A 20,261-nucleotide genomic window follows, 5' to 3' on the forward strand; every position below is an offset into this window, starting at 1 on the left:
ACCTCTTAGTAATGAATAAAAGAGTCAGGACATGGGCTAAGCCTGATGCCTTGATTTCAGCCTCTGGATCTACATGATGGGAGGAGAAAATCAACACCTGGAAGTGTCTTTGACTTGTACACATCAACTGCAGCACATGCATGTCCACACTCAAATGAAAACTACTAAAAACAAAAAGAGACACGATATACAAATAATTCCTTTGTATCAGCAAAATGAATTCTGTATATGCTTCATAAGTTTTCAGCTTCTACTTCAGATTCACTGGCTAGATTTTGATGGCACTTGTATAAAGATTCAAAGCTGTGATCTTGTCCATTATGTCATAGGCACCTATCATACTTAGTGCCCGAACAAGTTGGTCTCTTAAGGCAGTAGCTGTGAGTAATGAGCTTTTATCTGCTTTCCACTTAATAAGTGCATGGTAGATCCTCTCATTTAATGGAGTAGTGCTGTGAAAATTTAAATAATGATTATCTTAATAACCAGTCAAAACCATTATTTTAAGCTACTCAAAGATTAAGTTTTCAAATTAATTTTTCACATTAACATGAGACTAAATTTAACTAAGACAGTATATATGAACATTTATTTACAATGAGCCTGACACACAGAAGCAAAGATTAGCTCCTTTTTTTTCTTATAAAAAAGCCCACATTTCAACTTATATTCAACTATTAAGACAATAATAACTGTGGGTTACTTACTATAAACCAATATGATAAAATGCATACTTTACAGCTTGGTTTCACTTGATTGTCATGGCAACTTTCTAAGCTTGTGTATTCATTTTACCATGGAAGAAACTAAAGCAGAGAGAAAGAAAAGGATATGCTCAAGTTCAGGAAATGAGCTGGACTAAAAGTCCAATGGCTTCTCCTCACACAGTCCTTCTTCTTCATTATATTGCATGGTTGCCCAGCAACTATCACAAATATATCAGAAGCTAAAGGCCACCATCTATAGTATAGTTTATGTTAATGTAAATATTTCAAAACTATGTTGATATGAAGATCATGTAGTGAGGTATGAAAATACATTTGTACCAAATGCCATTTATACTTACTTCTTTACAGGGAGGCTATTTTCTGAGCTTGTGATGTTCAGTTTTTGTTGCAAAAATTCAAAATTTATTTCAGTGACATTGTTGGCAACTATGTTGAATATCTTCTCTAAGATTTTTTCTACATTTGAACACAGAAAAAACATTATTCATTCTGAGGAAAAAAGATGCTTTGAGCTAATATTTAGTTTTCTTCTGTGTTTTTATCAAACATATATGTCAAATAAAATTGAAAGTGACAATATAGAGCTCAACTGTCTTCAATTTGTACTCCCCATTCTGTTACTTCCAGAATCTGAGAAGACCCACAGACCTACTTGAAAAGAATCTTATAAGCAACTTTACAGTGATCTCCAAGTTCCTCCCTTCAGTTCTGGCTTCTTTATATTAACTACCTTGAGAAACTAGCATCTATTGTAAACATGGCATATAGATAAATATTTATATTAAAATCTATTATTTATATAGATATTAATTTTTTAAATTTATTAAAAGTTAGGCATGGCAGAATACATCTTTAATGCCAGCACTTAAAAAGGCAATCTCTGTGAGTTCAAGGCTAGCCTAGTCTACATGGTAAGTTCTAGGGAAACCAGGACTACATAGAGAGACCCTATCTCAAAAAATTGAGCATGTTTAGGGGGTTGCGTGTGAGTATAGGTACCCACAGAGGCCAAAGGTATCAGATCCTCTGGGGTTGGAGTTTCAGGCAGTTGTGAGCTACCAACATGGGTGCTGGGAACTGAACTCAGGATCTCTGCAAGAGCAATGTACACTCTTAATCACTGAGCCACCTTTCAAACCCATTAGTGCCTTTTTAAAATAATAAAGCTTCTAGATAGTGTTATCTAGATATGTCTTTGTTGACCAGAAGCTTCTAAATCACGTGATTTAAAGTCATCTTTGATGATTAGAGTACTGTGAAAAATTTCAAGATCTCCCATGCTCTGGAATACTCAGAATATATTTCATACTAATGATAAAAAGAAAACCGAAGTGCTTAATAAAATGCTCAGAAAGAGACTCTGTGATCCTTGTTAACTTCAGAAAAAAATATGGCTCCCATGTTACTTCTCCCAACATCACTAAGGATCAAAACTGCAGGGCAAAGGCTCCTTGAGCGTACAGAAACGTGGCAAATGTGTATATTTCTCTCCTCCCCCAATCTTGGAGATGTTGTCATTACCTACTGCACTTTTCCCTTAAAAGAAGAGCAGCAAGAATTTTGTTTCCTTGAGAAGTGTAGAAACAGAACTTTAGCAAATGGAGGTTCAGTTGTGTAACCACTTTCTCTAAGGTACTATCAACAACAGAAATACTACATAGACACTTGAAACTTATTTATAGAACTATTCCCTTTGAGTGTAGTAATTAGCATAATCAGCCTACAGCAAGTGGAAGACAGCCACTTTTAATTTTCTTTCAAGTTTCTTCTATCAGACAGGCTAAGATCTGAGGAAAGCAACTGCGTGGCAGCCATGTTCCCAGTATATAATGTGACTTACAAAATACAGTACTTTTTAATACAACTTTGTCATTACTGGTATATGCCCTTGGTTATGTAGATATGGTACATGATAGAATGATTGAGGAGCAGATATTTCAATTCCCCCCAATATTGAATAATCTGAGTTATCAACATAAACAGATAGAGGAAAAGGGAAGACGATAAACGTTTTAATGTTACTGCCAGCTCAAAGTCTCTAACCAAAGCAAGCTCCTTTACTATACAGATACCAGAAAATTTCTTGCAAAGATTGTTCCTCACTCATCACCCACCATCTCTTTCATCCGCTCTTTGGAGATAGCGTGCAATAGTGTGCAGCTGTTTGCCTTTACAAATTTCCATTGGAGGTCTCCACAAAGGATTGTCATCAAAATTTATCTCTTTCAGCGAAAAAAGACTGTAGATAGCACTAGGCAGAGCTGTCAGGTTGTTTCCTAAGGAGGAAAAAACTTGGAAGGAATTTCATCTTACTGTAAAGTTAAACTACAAAAACAGAAACTATGCATGCAGAAGTCTACTGTGCTGGTAAAGTGTCCAAGGACTTTCCCAGTGATGACAGTTCCAAAGTTCTTACTAATGTTCATGCTAGAAGGGGAAAAGGGGTGTATTAAAAACCAATGTAGTTCCTTTGTCTCCTAGGGCTGGTAAAATGAAGCCAGAGGCTATCTTCTTACAATATAGCAAATGACTTTTCAGAGCAGGTATTATCATTTTTAATATAAACTTTTTTTTAAAAAAAAGTTAGTTTTATACAAGTACATATGACATGGTGAGCATTTCCTCCACGTCCCCGACCCTTCCTTTTCTTACCCCTCCATCTCCTTTGTCCTATTTGTTTTCTACACTGTCACTTCTTCCATACATGGATGGCCTTTTTGTATATATGTAGGAATCACAAGTGAGAGGAAAAACTATCTGTCTGCATGACGCTGTCTGAATTCACTTAATATGATCCCCCATTGTGTTCATGTTCTTGCAAATGGCATGACTTTATTTTTTATGACTAAAACCTCCTTCATTTTGAGTATATATCATATTTTCTTTATCATTGCTTGAAGAGAAGATGCTTAAAAGAAATCCACACTAGCTCAGAAGTGAGAAATAGATGGTTATTCATTTAGGGGTAAACTCACAAATCAGAATCCTCTGCTGGAATGGAGATCAGAAACCAAAATCCACAACCAGAACAGAGAGGGAGACCAGAAAAGAGGCTGGACACATGCTCTGCATCAGCATATATAGTATAGAGGCCATGCCCCAGAGAGCAGGTAACCAACCACTGGCTGTAAGACTTCCTACAGCAATTGCTCTGTTTTTTGACACCTAAGTTGGTTTCATAAACTTGCTCATGTGAACACTGCTCAGTGAACACTGATATACAGGTGTGTGTGTGTGTGTGTGTGTGTGTGTGTGTGTGTGTGTGTGTGTGTGATGTATTGACTTGGAGCGTTTGTGTAAAAATGGGTGTGGTATTTAGGTCATATGGGAGATCAGGATTTAGTTTGCTGAGAAACCTTGATACTGACTTCCATGATTTCCTGTTTTTCCACATCCTTACCAGAATTTGTTGTTGCTTGTTTTCTTAATGAATGCCATCTTGGCTTCAATAATTTTAGATTCACAGAAACACTGGAGTCTGTAGTGCTTTGGTGTTGGCTAATTCTATCTCACACTAGAGTGCTACCATTGTATAATTTATGTATGTTATATTTCTGTTAGTTACAAATGCAGATGAAGGCCTGTTCCTCTTACTGAAGGGTAGTATCAAGAAACCAAGACCTAAAGCAACATGTGCAGCATTAGGAAGGCACCTGTCTCATGCTCCTGAGACCCTGGCTTCCATCTTCACAAAAAAGACAAAACAGAAGGGGTGGGAGGACTCAGTATGTAGTGCTGTTCATTCATGGGGGGACAGAGAAGGGAGGAATAAAGTAAGTACATCATAAGAACTAGGATTAATCTCATAAAAATACACATGTGTAGCATCTAAAGGCCACAGTGCACAGTACTCAGACCCTGACTTTTCTCATTTGCCACTTGAGAGTCATCAAAGTTCTTATTAATAGCTTGGCTCCTTTTATTAATAAGTATTTCGTTAGATAGATGTCAGTAATTTATTCATTCAATAGATAAAGAAGTCACTTGAGTTTCCAGTTTGAGCGAGTGATTAAGAATAAAGTTATTCTATACATTTGCACTCATTATTTTTAAACTGAATCTAAGGTTTAACTTTAAAATATAGTTGAAGTTTGAGTAATGGATCATAAGTGAGTGTGAACCTAACTTTATAAGAAATAACCAGTATTTCAAAATGCTTATACCATTTTTTCATTCCTACCAAAAGTGTTTCAGAGTTGCAGTTCCTAGTTGCCAGACTTTAGTTCTTCTGCTAGTGTTATAGAGGGAACTTCTAAACTTCCTCTCTCTAACACTAATGCTCCCCAGTATTGTTGATGTGCAACTGCTATTTGTGTGAATTCTTTATAAAGGATCCACTCAATATCTATATAAATTTTGGTTGAGCTGACATTTTTTATTAGTGTTGGATTAACTCAGGGGCTTCCCTATACTAAGCAAGTACTGTACCACCACACTGTGTTCTAGTTCTAAGCTCTTGACTTCTTTTTAAAATTCTCTCTCCTCTCTCTCTCCCTCTCTCTCTCCCTCCCTCCCTCCCTCCCTCCCTCCCTCCCTCTCTCTCTCTCTCTCTCTCTCTCTCTCTCTCTCTCTCTCTCTCTCTCTCTCTCTGTGTATGTGAGATGCATGTGTGTTTGTACATGTGCATGTTGACCACATAGTTACTTTCTACATATAGAGCAATATAGAGCAATTGTTTTATAAACTATGTGGTTTTTCTATTCTTTTTTTAAAAAAATTCTCTTCATAAGGCCTGAGTTTCACATTTTGCTGAAATCTAATGTCAATTATTTAAATTTACTTCTATTTTCAAAGCCTTACATTCTCCAGCCAAGCACCATATTCCTAACTCTCAATTACAATGTTAATATAGTAGCTGAGAAAATTTTGTCAATGTTTTCTATTTATCTACAAGTTTTTGTACTTTTAGTTTTATAGCTAGATCTGTGATTCATTTTGAGGCTTTTTCTAAAATGATGCATGGTACAGATGAAAGTTTTGTTGAAATTGTTTTTATTTGGTTTTCTTTTGTATTTAAGGGCATCTAAAGTATACCGTTTATTGATAATATAATTTTCTATTGAATTACTTCCATACATTTGGGTTTGGTTTTTATTTTGTTTTAATTTTTTTGTTTTCTAAGTTTTTTAAAATTTTTCTCCAAGTCAAACTGTATCAGCTTTATTAAAGACACTTCCCATAAACAATTACAGTATTTCATGCAGGATGTGGGCAGACAATCACTAATAGTACACAAGAACTTCCAAATTCCCTTCTTGTATCAACTACCAAAATCAGACAACCACTGCAAAACCAGATGAGTCTTCATTTGAAGCTCCGAAAAAGGAAAAGAACATAGAGTGAGGGTTGACGGTTCACACTGAGGATGTTGTTTAATGGCTGTTTGCAGGCCAACCCTGACTTTCAGAATTATCAATCTGAAGATCCACAGTCTTTTATAAAAGGAGCCATTGCTATTTTGAGGACACTCAGTTATGTCACTGCAAAGTCCAGATTGTCCAATAGACCAGCCAAATCAGTTTTGGAGGTCAGGTTCCAACAGGGCTCTGGTTTTAAGGAAGTTAAGTCTATGTTGATGGTACAAGGGGAGGAGGATATAAAAATGAATTTAGAGTTTTCAACACAACATAGTAAAAATGGCAATCCTTCCAAAAGCAATCTATAGATTCAATGTAATCCCCATCAATATCTCAACACAGACCTTGAAAAAACAATAATCAACTTCATATGGAGAAACAAAAAACCCAGAATAGCCAAAACAATCCTATACAATAAAGGAACTTGCAGAGGCATTACCACCCCTGACATCAAGCTCTATTAAAGATCCATGGTAATGAAAACAGCTTGGTATTAACAAAAAAATAGACAAATTGACCAATGGAATAGAATCAAAGACCTGGATATTAAACCACACAGCTATGAACACCTGATTTTTGACAAAGAAACTAAAATTATACAATAGGAAAAAAAGGATATTCAACAAATGGTGCTGGCATAACTGGATGTCAACCTGTAGAAGAATGCAAATATATTCATATCTATCCCCATGCACAAAACTCAAGTCCAAATGGATTAAAGTTCTCAATATAAATTTGACCACACTGAACCTGACAGAAGAGAAAGTGGGAAGTAGCCTTCAATGCATGGGCACAGGAGACCCCAGCAGCATAGACACTGAGAATAACGCTTATAAAGGAAAATATTTAATTGAGGGGGCTCACTTATGGTTTATGAGGTGCAGTCCACTATCATTATGACAGGGAGCATGGTGCTGTGCAGGCAGACATGGTGCTGGGGCTGAGAATGGTATATCTTGCAGGCAACAGAAAGTAAAGTGATTGTCACACTGAGGGAAGCTTGAGCAAAAGAGATCTTAAAAGCCAGTCCCACAATGACATTATATTTCCTTTAAAAGGCCATACCTCCTAACAGTGCCACTCCCTTTGGGGGCCATTTTCTTTCAAACCACCACAGTGACCTTCACAATCAGAATTCTGAGTAAAAAAGTGTGTAATGGTAAAAATAAAACACTGCAATTCCCCAAGGGGCACAGCGGCAGAAACACTGCAGGTCCCCCGAATGGCAGTAGTGGGCAACATGGAGCTGCCAAGTGGTGGGTGAGAGACCTCAGCAGGGGCAGCCAATCCCACAAGGAGCCGCAGCCACAGCAGGTGAGAGACAGATGGATAAGCACTTGGCTACAACAGGCATCAGGTCCCGTGACCACTGGTCCCAGACAGGGAACCATGAGGGTCCCTGCGGACCATGAGGACCAGCAGGTCCTAGGCAAGGGGCCTAGGCAGGGAGTCGCATGGTGAGTGAGATTGAGGTTGGATATTTAAAGCAGAAGATCAACTTGCCTAGGAACAGGGGAGGAAGTAGGCGGGGCTTGTCTCTTAAAGGGACAGGACAGACAATTACAAAGAGGACACGATATAGTATTTACTTCACAGTTTTACTTAAAGCAAGTTGCTGGAAATCATGAGCTTAACAGATGAAAGCAGGGCAGCTTTGTGGAACTTCTCTGTTTCTTGATCCATGTTCTCAAATATGGGTTTGTTCAGTTTTTGAAAATTTGTTGAGCTGTAAATTGGCAATATACACTCCTTCAGTCTGGATGCCATACTCTGATAAAAATATTTTTTCAAGCAACACATTGATGTGAGGAAAGAGGGCCTCTTATACACTGCTGGAGGGACTATAAAGTGTACAGTCACTGTGGAAATCAGTGGTTGGGGGGAGTCCTTAAAAAAACTAAAAGAAATCCCAACCATTGAGCTAGTGATACTGCTCTTGGGATACACATAAGGACTCGGCTAACACACATGGTCTGTTTATGTTTACTGCTGCACTCACAATAGCTAAGACATGGAACCTGATGAGAAGTCAATCCAGAGATGAATGGATAAACCAGATATTCAAGACAGAATTTTATTTAACCATAGAAAGACGAATGAAATTATGATATCTGTAGAAAAATGAATAGTGGAGATAATTATGTTAGTCAAAGCAAGCAGGAGTCAGAATGATAAGCACTATCTTACTCATATGCAGATTCCAGATTTAAAATTTTAATTGCTTTATTATTTTATGTGTATAAGTATTTTTACTGCATATATGTAAACACATATGTAAACATATATGTAAACATGTAAACACCTGGTTCCCACGGAGATTAGAAGATGTCATTGAATCCCCTAGTACTGGAGTTACAGATAATTATGAGCTGCCATGGGGGTCTTAGGAACTGAACCTGGGTCCTCTGCAAGATCAACAAGTGCTCCTAACTGTAGAGCCAACTCTCTAACTCTAGATTTGTATTCGTGTGCGTGTGTATAAACATGCATGCATGTGAATGTGCAGTTGTGCATCTGTGATAAAAGTGGCTAGAAAACCATGAGGAAGAGGAAAGGATCTTATAGAAAGGGAGAGGAAAGATAAAAATAGAATAACAGAATATAGGTGATATGAGAGAAGAAAGGGGGGCTGGCAGGAGAACCGTAGCATTGTTGGGGAAGAGAAATAGGAGCAAAGTATAATGGCATTGTGGTGGTTTGAAAAAATTACACCCAAAAAGAGTGGTGCTATTAGGAGGTGTGGCCTTGTTGGAGGAAGTGCACCACTGTGGAAGCAGGTTTTGAGGATTCATATATGCTCAAGTCACACCCAGTATCTCAGTCTACTTCCTGTTGTCAGTAAGTCAAGATGTAGGACATGCAGCTACTTCTCCAGCACTATCTGTCTGCCTGTATGTGATCATGTCACACCATGATAATAATGAACTAAATCTCTGAAAATGTAAGCTACCCCAATTAAATGTTTTTCTTTTATAAGAGTTGCCATGGTAATGGTGTCTCTACATAACACTAGAAACCCTAACTAAGATAGGCATATATGCATGAAATGCCACAATTAGGCCCATTACTTTGTATGTCAACTTCAAAAAAAAGAGAAAAAATAAAAAGAAAATAATAATAAATAAAATACTAATTAAATAATGAATAATAAAATAATAAATAATAATTACTAATTAAATAATAAATAATAAAATAATAGATAAATAAATAAACAATAAATGATAATAAAGAGAAAAATAAATATGAGCTTGAGGACACTTTTAGAGTTCTGTTTGGGCCATGTACAGTACACAGTGATACTATTCAAAATAATAATTGATCTGGCAGAGGGACTAAGCATCAGAACCAAAGTTACTGATACCAACAAAAAGAGGGAAAAGAAAGGGTGGGAGTAAAAACAGCACCCGTGGCTGTAAAGTAGACTGCAAATTAAACTGGGCTGTCACTGAGTCCAAAGTGTCAATATGCCCATCTCCTTTTCTTCACTTGTTAGTCTGGTTTTTTTTTTTTTTTTTTTTTTTTGAGGCAGAGATGACAGCATGTGCTAAAAATCACCACACCAGGCTCTGTGTTAAAGCTTGACAGATCTATCATTGCACTCCAAAGCAGTGATTCTCAATCCAGGGGTCATGACCCTTTTGGGAACAACCAATCCTTTCACAGGGGTCACCCAAAACCATTGGAAAACACAAATATTTATATTACCATCCATAACAGTAGCAAATTCTTGTCATGAAGTAGTAATGGAAATAATTTTATGGTCAGAGGTTACCATAACTATATTAAAGGGCCGCAGCATTAAGAAGGTTGAGAACCACTGTTCTAAAGAGTCAATATTATGCCCATTTATTTATTTCCTCAGTCACTGGTGGAAACTGCTTCCTGCCATTGGTATATCTGTGGTAACTTTAACTCTCTTTAGACCTTCTAGAAATGAACTTCCCTCAGACTTGAACTTGGGAGGCGGTGTTTACGCAGGTCTTTCCACTGATCTGCACCACCCCAGCTTTTCTTTGGAGCTTGAGGGGCAAAGTGGGTTTTACTATTTTCTAATTCTAATATGGAACAACAGAGAACTGTTCCAGTCTGAAGAGCAGGTTACCATGCCCATGGCCATTCTGTCTTGATGATGTCCTAACTCAACTGGTGCAGAAGAATTGTCTGTATTCTGTCAATCATGTTTTAAATAAATGCTGATTGGCCAGGCAGGAAGTATAGGTGGGTCAACCAGACAGGAAGTAGAGGCTGGGCGATGAGAACAGAATTCTTGGAAGGAGGAAGCCTATTCCTCCCATTCCTGTACAGACCACTGAGAAGCAGGATGTGATCTGCCCAGCTGAGAAAGGTACCATGCCATGTGGCTAACATAGATAAGAATAATGGGTTAATATAAACTGCAAGAGCTAATAAAAAGCCTGAGCCAATGGGCCAATCAGTTTATAACCTATTGTAGAATCTCTGTGTGATTTTCTTTGGGGCTTGCCAGCTGTGGGGTACCAGGTGGGATAGAAAACCCCAACAAGCCAGCCCTAATGTTACACTCAACCATCTCCAGGGACTATAGTTCCAGTTGGGAGTTTCAATCTGCAACAGAGCAAAAGGTTCTGGGAAATTTTTGTTTGTATTTTGTTTTTTTTTAATTTCTCTTTCTTTTTAATAGTTTATTTCTTGAGAACTTCATACGTAAGTAATGCATCTACATCATATCTACCTCTCCCACTTCTAACTCCTCTTTCAAATTCATAATCTCTTCTTTATTATTACATGTATGTACATGCATGAGTATGGTATATATGGATATCCATTAGCTTTATTCATATGCACTGTGTCCAGGGATGGCCATTTGGGATTGGACAACCTATGTGGGAGCTTGTCCATAGAGAACATTGAACCTCTGTGTAGTCATAAATCCTATAGCCTTTCACCTGGTGGTTGGGTCATGTGGAATTTCCCTGTCTACAGTAGACTGGCAACTAAGGTTGTCATTATGCTAGTCTTGTTCAACCAACCATATTGTTGAGAGTTCATGGGTGGAGCTTCTTTGTCTACGGTGCCTAGGGGATACAATGTAATAGCAGACATCCTCAGCCTCTGACTCTTAGAACATTTCTGCCCCCTCTTTCACAATTTCTCCTAAGCCTTGGATGTTACTTTACACATGTATCAATTGGGGTTGAGAACCCCATAGTCACTTATTCCTTGCATTTTGACGAGTTGTGGATCTTTTTAATAGTCTCCGTCTATTGTAAAAAGAAGATGCTTTGATGAGGGGTGAGAAGATAAGTATTTAGAAAACAGTAAAATTGTATTGGTTTAAGAAACTGTCAAGATAGACACTCATCTTGGGTAGTCACTGGTAGCTGGCTAGGACTACAGTACTAGGCATGAATACCTGGTATGGGAAGTCCTTCTGTCTATGTATTGCTTTTCTTGGTTAATAAATAAAGAAACTGTCTTGGCTTGTTGTTAGGGCAGGACTTAGGTAGGCAGGGAAGGTAGAACTGAATGCTGGGAGGAAGAAGGGCAGAATCAGAAGACGCTATGGAGCCACCACCAGAGTCAGACATGCCAGAAATTTGCTGGTAGGCCACGACCTCATGGTGATATACAGATTAATAGAAATGGGTTAAATTAAGATGTAAGAGTTAGCCAATAAGAAGCTAGAGTTAATGGGACAAGCAGTGATTTAATTAATACAGTTTCTGTGTGGTTATTTCGGGGCTATACTAGCCGGGTGGCCAGAACAAACAAGTAGGTCCTCCTCCTACAAATATCACCATCTTGAGTGGGCCTTAAGTCCAATTAGACAGCTGTTTAATTACCCCAAAGTAAAAGTGCCGCTATTGACTTTTGTGATTATCTTGGCGATCCAGTCATTCTTGTGTTTCATGGGCTTTATAGCTGTGTAGGACTACCAGTCCCTCTTCTTCCTTGACAACTTGCATTGACAACTTTCTGATAAGATGAGAGCTAGTTCTCGGGGAGGAAGCTTCCAGATTTATTTCTGCTCAAGTCTTCCAAGACCTGTGACCAAAGTATGTGGTGTCTTGAGCAATAGGGTCTTACATTCAAATTCTGGGAGGGAATTAAGGGCAATAGCAGTAGTCCACATTGATGGCTTTGGAATTCTCTTGGGCTCCCCTGACCAAAAGCTAGAAAAGATGTTTCTCAAGCTTGGTACTGTAGTTTTCATTAGATAGTCCATGGCTTTTGGGGGAAGCATTATCACCCCAAATAGCATAACTTCATCTAAATTATAAACATAATATATGATCCCTTACATCTTTTCCAAACATTCATAGTATTACTCTGCTCCCCCTCCCTCTGTATTGCCCTCCACTTCCCACCTAAAGTTCCCCCCACTTCTCCCATTTCCCCCACCACAGCACCTGTTTCATTCTGTTTCCATATCTAGGGATCCTTTCAAGGCAAGAAATCAGTTCTTCAGCTTCATGTTCATTTCTTGTTCCTGGAAAAGCACTGTGTGCCCCTCTCCCTCTTATGCCCACTTAATGCATTGTCTGATATGCTTTCATCAGCAAAATCTGAAATTTAGCATCAATGTTCTACTTACAGATTTATATTGTTTATTATACTTGACACATACCTCTGAGGTCTAGGTGCTGTAGAACTTTTAAAGACAGAAAGGATGGTGGCAGAGAACTTATTTGATTGTTGTTTGCATGTAGACTAACCAGGCTTCTCAACTCCCCTATATTTCTTGGAATCTCTTTGATGGCATTGTTCGAGATATCAAGTGATTTGAGTTGAGTCATATTAGACAGCTCTTCTGGAAGTCTTGTTAACTGCAAGGATGATTAAATAATCATGATTTTAAAAATCCATAAGTATTTGTATCACTACATTTTTCTTTTGAAAACAGTGGAAAAATAAAGTTTTGTTTTAAACTTTTTGTAAGGAGATACTTTCATTCTGTCACAGATTCTTTGTGACTTTACATCCTAAAAATCCTCAAACTTTTGTTTAACACCCATGTAACTCATGGTCTGATCATTGCTCCCTAATTAGCCCTGTTGCTTAGGAACCTCTTTCTTCCCACACCACAGCTGTCACCCACTCTCATCTTTCTTATCTCCCTAGGGTTAATGCTGCCTTGTCTTTTGTTCTTCCCTGAAGTTTTTTCAACTACTCAGTCACATTTTATCTTATTCTCATCACAGAGAGCAATAGAGGAAGACACCCATCCTTACACATGGGTATACACCACACATATAAATACACAACCAATACAAATACACAATACAACACATGCAACACACAACACATATACACACATACCACACATATACAAACAACACAACACACAAATCACAATACACACATACCACACACAACACAAACACCCATACACACATACAACACAAACACACATACACAAACACACACAAGAATGACTAGGACTGAAGTACATTGTGTAAAGCAGGATAAACGTCATACACAAATAGGATTAATGAGGAGGTTTCCATTACGGAGAAGTGTTAAGAACTTCATAGAAATACGTAAGTAAGTAAGATTATGCAAGACTGAGGGCCAAGTTTACATAGCAAGAATAAAATCAGCATAGGTTGATAGGCCTGTCATTGAATTTCCTTCAAAGAAATGTTATTTTTGAAAATTTCATTTAATTTTTTTGAGACAGTGTCTCTCTGTGTAGGCTTGTTGTCCTAGAACAGGTGGACCTCAAACTCACTGAGATCCACCTGCTTCTGCCCCATAACCTCCTATGCTGGGATTAAAGATGCGGCCACCACACCTGGCTAGATACTCTTTAAATGTTTCTCAGTGTTTGTAGAGGAAGTGAGAGCTCTGTGATGAAGAAATGATGGAGCTGCTGTTGAAAGAAAAGACCTGAGCAACTTCCACTTTGCCCAAGGGAAGCTCTGTGACTAACCTGACCCATCTTCTTCAGATGGTTGATTGTTGAAGGACTGTTGAATCATCTTCTTCAGACAGTTGGCTGTTGAACAACTTCTGAATAAGCTAGTCCTTTAGGTATTCTGTCTCTTTTTGTTTGTTTGTTTTTCAAGACAGGGTTTCTCTGTAGCTTTGGAGCTTGTCCTGGAGCTAGCTCTTGTAGACCAGGCTGGTCTCCAACGCACAGAGATCCGCCTGCCTCTGCCTCCCAAGTGCTGGGATTAAAGCCATGCGCCACCACCGCCTGGCAAGAAGGATTCTTATAAACAATGTTTTCCCATCTAAAGACTTTTAAAATGATGTTGTAAAGACTTAACTGGTGCTTTTGGCAACTACTTTGATCCTAAATTTCTTTCCTCCCTCTTTTCTTCTTCCTTCCTTCTTTCTCTTTCCTTTCTTCCACCTTTCCGTTTTTAGCCAGTCTCACTCTGTATTCCAGGTTCAACTTACTCTCCTTTTACTCAGACTTGTGAGTGTTGGGATTACAGTCATATGCCATCATGCCAAACAGAACACATTAACATCAGTCCCCTGTGGGACTGAAGACATTGTTTACCAGTTAAGAGTCCTTGCTGTTCTTGGAAAGGATTGAAGTTTTATTCTCAGCACCCACATGGCAATTCACAATCAACTTTAACTCCAGTTCGAAGGTATCTGACGCTTTCTTTTGTCTTCCACGAGATTCAAGCAGGCTTTATACACACATACACTGAAGCAAGACACTCATACATATAAAATAGAATAAGTACTTTTTAAAAAAAAACTCTTTTGGAATGAAGTCTGATGAGTTTGACAAGGCCTGATAAACAGAAAAGTAAGTCAGAGAGCACAAGGTGAAGACAGAGAAACTGACATTAAAAATTCCAGGGGAAATTATCAACTGTGGAACTAGAGTGCTGGGGATTATGTGTGTGACAAGTAGGTGTGATGATATCAAACAGTTAATGAAAAGTTGGTGTTATGCAATAGAATATTTGTTTAACTATGTAAAGATATGTTGCATTTATTTATTCTGTGGAATATTCATTTAACTAGGTAAAGAAGTGTTGCATTTGTTTATATTGTGGAATATTTGTTTGACTCAGTAAAGATGTGTTGCATTTGTTATGTTGAGGAATATTTGTTTGACTAGATAAAGATTGCTGTTTTACCTTCCCTGTTTAAGACACCTGTCTGGTCTAATAAAAATCTGAATGGCCAATAGCTAGGCAGAGGAGGGATAGACAGGGCTAGCGGGCAGAGAGAATGAGTAGGAGAAGTAATCTAGGCTCAGGTGAGAAAGGGAAGAAAGAAAAGAGATGCCAGGGAGACACCAGGGCCAGCCATCCAGACATGGATAAAGCAGGAATACATAATAAGAAAGGTAAAAAGCCCAAAAGCAAAATGTAGATGAACAGAAACAGGTTAAATTGAGTTATAAGAGCTAGTGGGATAAGCCTAAACTAAGGCTAAGCAATCCTAATTAATAATGTCTTTGTGCTTTATTTGGGAGCTGATGGTGGCCAAAGAAAGTTCCAACTACAGTTAGGGACATAGTCTAGAGGAGTCACAAGACACAGCAAGAGATACTCAAAAGTACTTAACAGAAACTAGTCAAATTAGCTGGTAATTATATTGGAGAATCAAAATGTGTGTTTAATACAAAAGTAACTTTACTACATTTTGTCTCATTCTTCATTCCATTTACTTAGGACACACACTGCTACTGTCGCAGACTTGCTGAAAATGTACTACATAGTAGATATAAGATGTAAAAGCCAGATAACTTTGGTTCTGAGCCATAGATCATAAAGATTATTTTTGAGCAAAAAGGAAGATTTTTTAAGAACAGTTTTTAGAGGGATTTTGCTCTGAATAATAATCTAGCATTAAAGATGGTCATATGATAACTGTGTTTATTGAGATTTAAGGATATATCAGTATTTTTTTAAAAAAAATATTTCCAAAGTTTGAGGTATAATTTAGTAGCAGAGAACTTATCTACTATGTGAGGAATGGGTTTGTTTCCTAGCACCTCAGTAAATAAGTAGTAATAATTAACCTATAATAAGCAAATAATTAATCTATACATTTCTAGGAGTAATTTCCAAAGAAAACAGTTTGAAATATGAAAAATAGATTTATGAAGAAATTTACTAAAGCATTATCATGAAGAAAATATTATTTCAGAGGAATATTACATAAATCATGTATTTATTATAAAAGTTATTGGGAATATTATTATGTTCTATTAAGGATAAATGCTTATGTAGAATAAAATTTTAAATTGAATTTGTAGTCTATAACTGAAAAAGAGACTAAAAGTACATTAAAACAATATATAATAGTTTTATTATGATATGTCTGTGGAAATTTTTTATCATCTCAATTTTCTAGATTTTTCAGTGATGCATTATGGTAATGGGGATCAAACCCAGAGTCATGCATGAGTTGGCAAAATGCTGCCAATGAACCACATTCCCAGCTCAACAATGTGTTTATATGATTCGCAAATTTTAAAACTTCTTGCAATAGGAGTCAGTAGATGACTCAGTAAATAAAGTGTCTGAAAGCATGAAGATCTGAGTTTGAATCCCCTGCACCCACTGGAAAGCTGGGACCATGCATATAACTCCAGTGCAGAGGGGTTGAGGTGGAGACACATTTAGTGAACAACTAATCTAGCCAATCCATAATCTCCAGGTTCAGTGAGAGATTTTCTCAAAAATATGAGGTAGAAACAATGGGCATGGTGACACACTGAATTCCAGCAAAGAAGAAATAAAACAGGTTGATCTCTGTGAGTTCAAGGCCAATCTAGTCGACAAGGTAAATTCCAGAACTGCCAGAGCTACACACTGAGACCTTGTCTAAAAACTTAAAGACCCAAACAAACATATAATAGAAAAAAATTGAAGACACCTTTGGCTTCTGCATACACCCATGTGCACCCACATGCATCCATGTACACACTACAGGAATGCATACATGTACAAGACACATACAATTTAATAATTTCCCAGTGAACTAAATAGAAAGCAATCTACAAAATTATCTACTTTGTTTCACATTGCATTTGAATGAAATGTCCTGAAAAGCTTTTGTGTAGAGAGTTCTGTCTCTAGGTCATTTTCAAACATAGAGCATTTCACTTATTTAAAATACACACAAAAGAACTTCTATGTTGTCTTAGTTAAGGTCACTACTGCTGTGATGAAACACCATGACCAAAAGCAACTTGGGAAGGCAAGTGTTTATTCCACTCACAGTTCCATATAACAGTTCATCATCAAAAGCAGTGAGGGCAGGAACTCACACAGGGTAAGAACCTAGAGGCAGGAGCTGATGCAGAGGCCATGGAGGGGAGCTGCCAGTAGGTCTGTCTTGATCTTCATGACTTGCTCAACCTGCTTTCTTATTGAATCCAGAACCACCAGTCCAGGGTGGTGCCACCCACAAGGAGCTGGGTCCTTCCCCTTTGATAACTACTTAAGAATATGCCTTACAGCTGGATTTCATGGAGGCATTTTCTCAATCAAGGCTCCTCTCTGATGACTCTAGCTTGTGTCAAGTTAACATAAAGCTAGCCAGGACACAAGTACAATGTGTCTCAGGTTGAGATTCCTCTAGTCGCCCTCCCTCCAAACCCAAGAGAGCACTCTTACCTTTTTCCCATTTGTCTGACTCATATTCAGCTCCTCCAGGGTTTGAAGTTGGCACAGTTCAACAGGAAAATGTGTGAACTGATTGCTCGAGAAGTTTAATTTCTGGATCTTTTTCAGTTTAGAGATGTCTGAAGGTATTTTCTGTAAGTAATTTTCTGAAATATCAAGTACTTGCAAGTTTTTTAAAGCACACAGTTCATTTGGAAAAATTTCAAACTTATTACCAGACAGAATGAGCACATGGAGTGATACCATGGCAGAGATACAGGGCGGAATTATCTTTATTTGGTTTTTACCAAGATCCAGGTATTCAAGATTAGTGAGAGAACACAAGTGCTCTGAAAATATGGGGAGTTTGTTTCTATTCAACTCTAGATGAAGCAGCTCCTTACTAAATGATATATCCATAGGGATTTCTGAAATATAATTTCCATTAAAACTCAGGTAGTCAAGTGCTGGTAAAGCACACAACCCCACTGGGAAGTACATTATATTGTTGTTATTTAATTCAACTCTGGTTATTTTTTTGCAGTTTTTTATTTCAATTGGAATGTGTGTGATTTGATTGCCTGAAAACTCCAGGCTGTTTATGTTATTAAGATGTGAGATTTCCTCAGCCATTTTTATCATTTTATTTCTGTTCACATGAAGCTGTCTCAAATTTTTAAGCCTATGGATTTTCCTAGGAAGCTCTTCTATGTTATTATCACTAAGACTAAGATATTCCAACATTACACAGTGGGAAATTTTCTTTGGTATGCTTTTCAATAAGTTTTTATCAAGATTAAGAAGTCTGAGTTGTCTGAAATTCTCAATTTTGTTTGAAATAGCTTCCAACTTATTGTCAGCTAGCTGAAGTTCTTTTATTTTGGGCAGCTGAAAAATTTCCACAGACAAAAAGGTAAGTTTATTATGATCCATTAAAAGTGTTTCTAAGTTTTTCAGCTCCCTAACTTCTTTTGGCAAACTGCCTATCATGTTTCCAGTAAGGTTTAGTGAAACCAATTTTGGAAGGAAGCATAGGGACTTAGAAAATATTGTCAATTGGTTATATTCCAGATTAAGAATTTGTAAGTTCTTCAAACTAGACAAAGACTCTGGTATATGTGTTAACATATTTTTACCTAAACTTAAAATTTCCAAATTTCTAAGACTTTCCAAGCCAGCAGCAGGTAAATCCTCAATAAAATTACTATTTAAAAAGAGTTGTGTCATATTTCTAAGTTGTAATAGTTCCTTAGGTATGCATGATATCTGGTTGTAACTGGCATTTAGTATCCTTAGGTTGTGAAGCAACTGAATTTCCATGGGGATTGATGGCAATCCATTTTCTTGCAGGGACAGAATCTCAAGTCCTAGCAGATCTCCTGGATCTGCCCCTTGAAAAGTTTTTATTTGATTCTTATCTAAATACAGATATTTTACATATTTTACTTTTAAAATGTCCGTAGGGAATTCCTGTAAACCCTTGGCCTCAAGATTAACTGTAAAGTTATCTGCCTCTAAGTCAAATTCTTTCTGATTTTCCCCAGATGGAAATCCAACATTTTGATAGTCATCCATTGCCTTCGTCTCTGATGACATGGAGTTTCGGGACATTTCTGGTTTTGACAGTGGGGTGACATCTGCTATGTTTGTATCAGAAAATGGAATGTTTTTATTTTCCTCTTCATCCCTGTTAAGTTTGTTTGGAGAGGAAGCTGCTGACTGTTCTGTGCCCTTTGAAGGATTTGTTTCATAAATATGACTAGAATCTCTCCTTTCTGAATAATGAAAAGCTTCATTTAAGGGATATGGTGTTTCTTCAATAAATCCACTCTCCTCCGGTGATCCAGATCTAGTGACTCTTCCAGACTCCGAGTTATCCTCATCTTCTGACATCTTATTTACTGGTATCTCCTCCACCAACTCAAGACTGTAACTCTACTTTTTCATGTTCTTTTTTCCTTTAAACCTAGAAGACAAATGTTGACATTAAAATAAGTGTAGTAAAGATGTTAAAATCATACTTGTGGGGCTAACTGGATAGTTCATCCCTCTCTCAGTCTCTTCAAATCCAATCCTCTAGTTTAAACCCTAACTCTGTTCTGTAGAACACCAGCGGCAGCTACCTTTACAATGTAGCTAGCATGATTAATAAAACCCAGAGACAGATATTGGGGTTCAACCTGAAGACCAGAAAAGCAAAGCAGCCAGCTACTGACTCTTACCTCTATTTCAGTCTGAAAATGGTGATACTGCCTCCAGAAATCCTCAGAATGAAACTGTGTCCGAGACCTCTCTCCTGTTTTATATGCCTCTCTAAGGGCTGGGATTAAAGGTGTGCACCACTATTGCCAAGTTTCTATGGCAAACTAGTGTGATTACTGGGCTTTAAAGTGTGTGTCACTACGCTCTGGTGTGGGACAATTCTGTATAAAGATGGAAAATACACAGAGAATCTGGATATTGTTGCTCTCTTTGAATTGTTTGAATGCTGAGCAACAGCTGCCAAAAGATATTTTCTTATAAATGCTGCTGAATTAACCCAAGATAGGTATTTTGAAAATACCTTGACTTCAAAATTGAAGTCAAAATGTATGTTACTTTGGAGAAGA

At 37.6% G+C, this 20,261-nt stretch overlaps 1 protein-coding gene across 1 annotated transcript; it reads right to left on the reverse strand.

Moving 5' to 3' along the window:
* Window positions 1–268: 268 nt before the first annotated feature.
* Lrrd1 (leucine rich repeats and death domain containing 1) lies at window positions 269–19,545 on the reverse strand. The gene is made up of 5 exons (XM_038319447.1): window positions 17,665–19,545; window positions 12,693–12,891; window positions 2,843–3,004; window positions 1,067–1,184; window positions 269–452 (listed from the first exon to the last, which is right to left on the reverse strand). Exons 1-5 carry the CDS (start codon window positions 19,543–19,545, stop codon window positions 269–271), a joined length of 2,544 nt encoding a protein of 847 aa, XP_038175375.1.
* Between the last annotated feature and the right edge of the window lie 716 nt (window positions 19,546–20,261).

Source organism: Arvicola amphibius, chromosome 2 (assembly GCF_903992535.2).
Source record: "Arvicola amphibius chromosome 2, mArvAmp1.2, whole genome shotgun sequence".
Classification (NCBI taxonomy): Eukaryota; Metazoa; Chordata; class Mammalia; order Rodentia; family Cricetidae; genus Arvicola; species Arvicola amphibius.

What these genes read in the sequence shown, in the direction of transcription:
- Lrrd1 (XM_038319447.1), bottom strand. Translation starts at nt 19,545, where the DNA reads ATGTCAGAAGATGAGGATAACTCGGAGTCTGGAAGAGTCACTAGATCT. An exon ending in GTCAGACAAATGGGAAAAAG is followed by an intron (nt 12,892 to 17,664) that starts GTAAGAGTGCTC and finishes TCATCCTTGCAG; the next exon opens with TTAACAAGACTTCCAGAAGA. An exon ending in AATAGCCTCCCTGTAAAGAA is followed by an intron (nt 453 to 1,066) that starts GTAAGTATAAAT and finishes AAATTTTCACAG; the next exon opens with CACTACTCCATTAAATGAGA.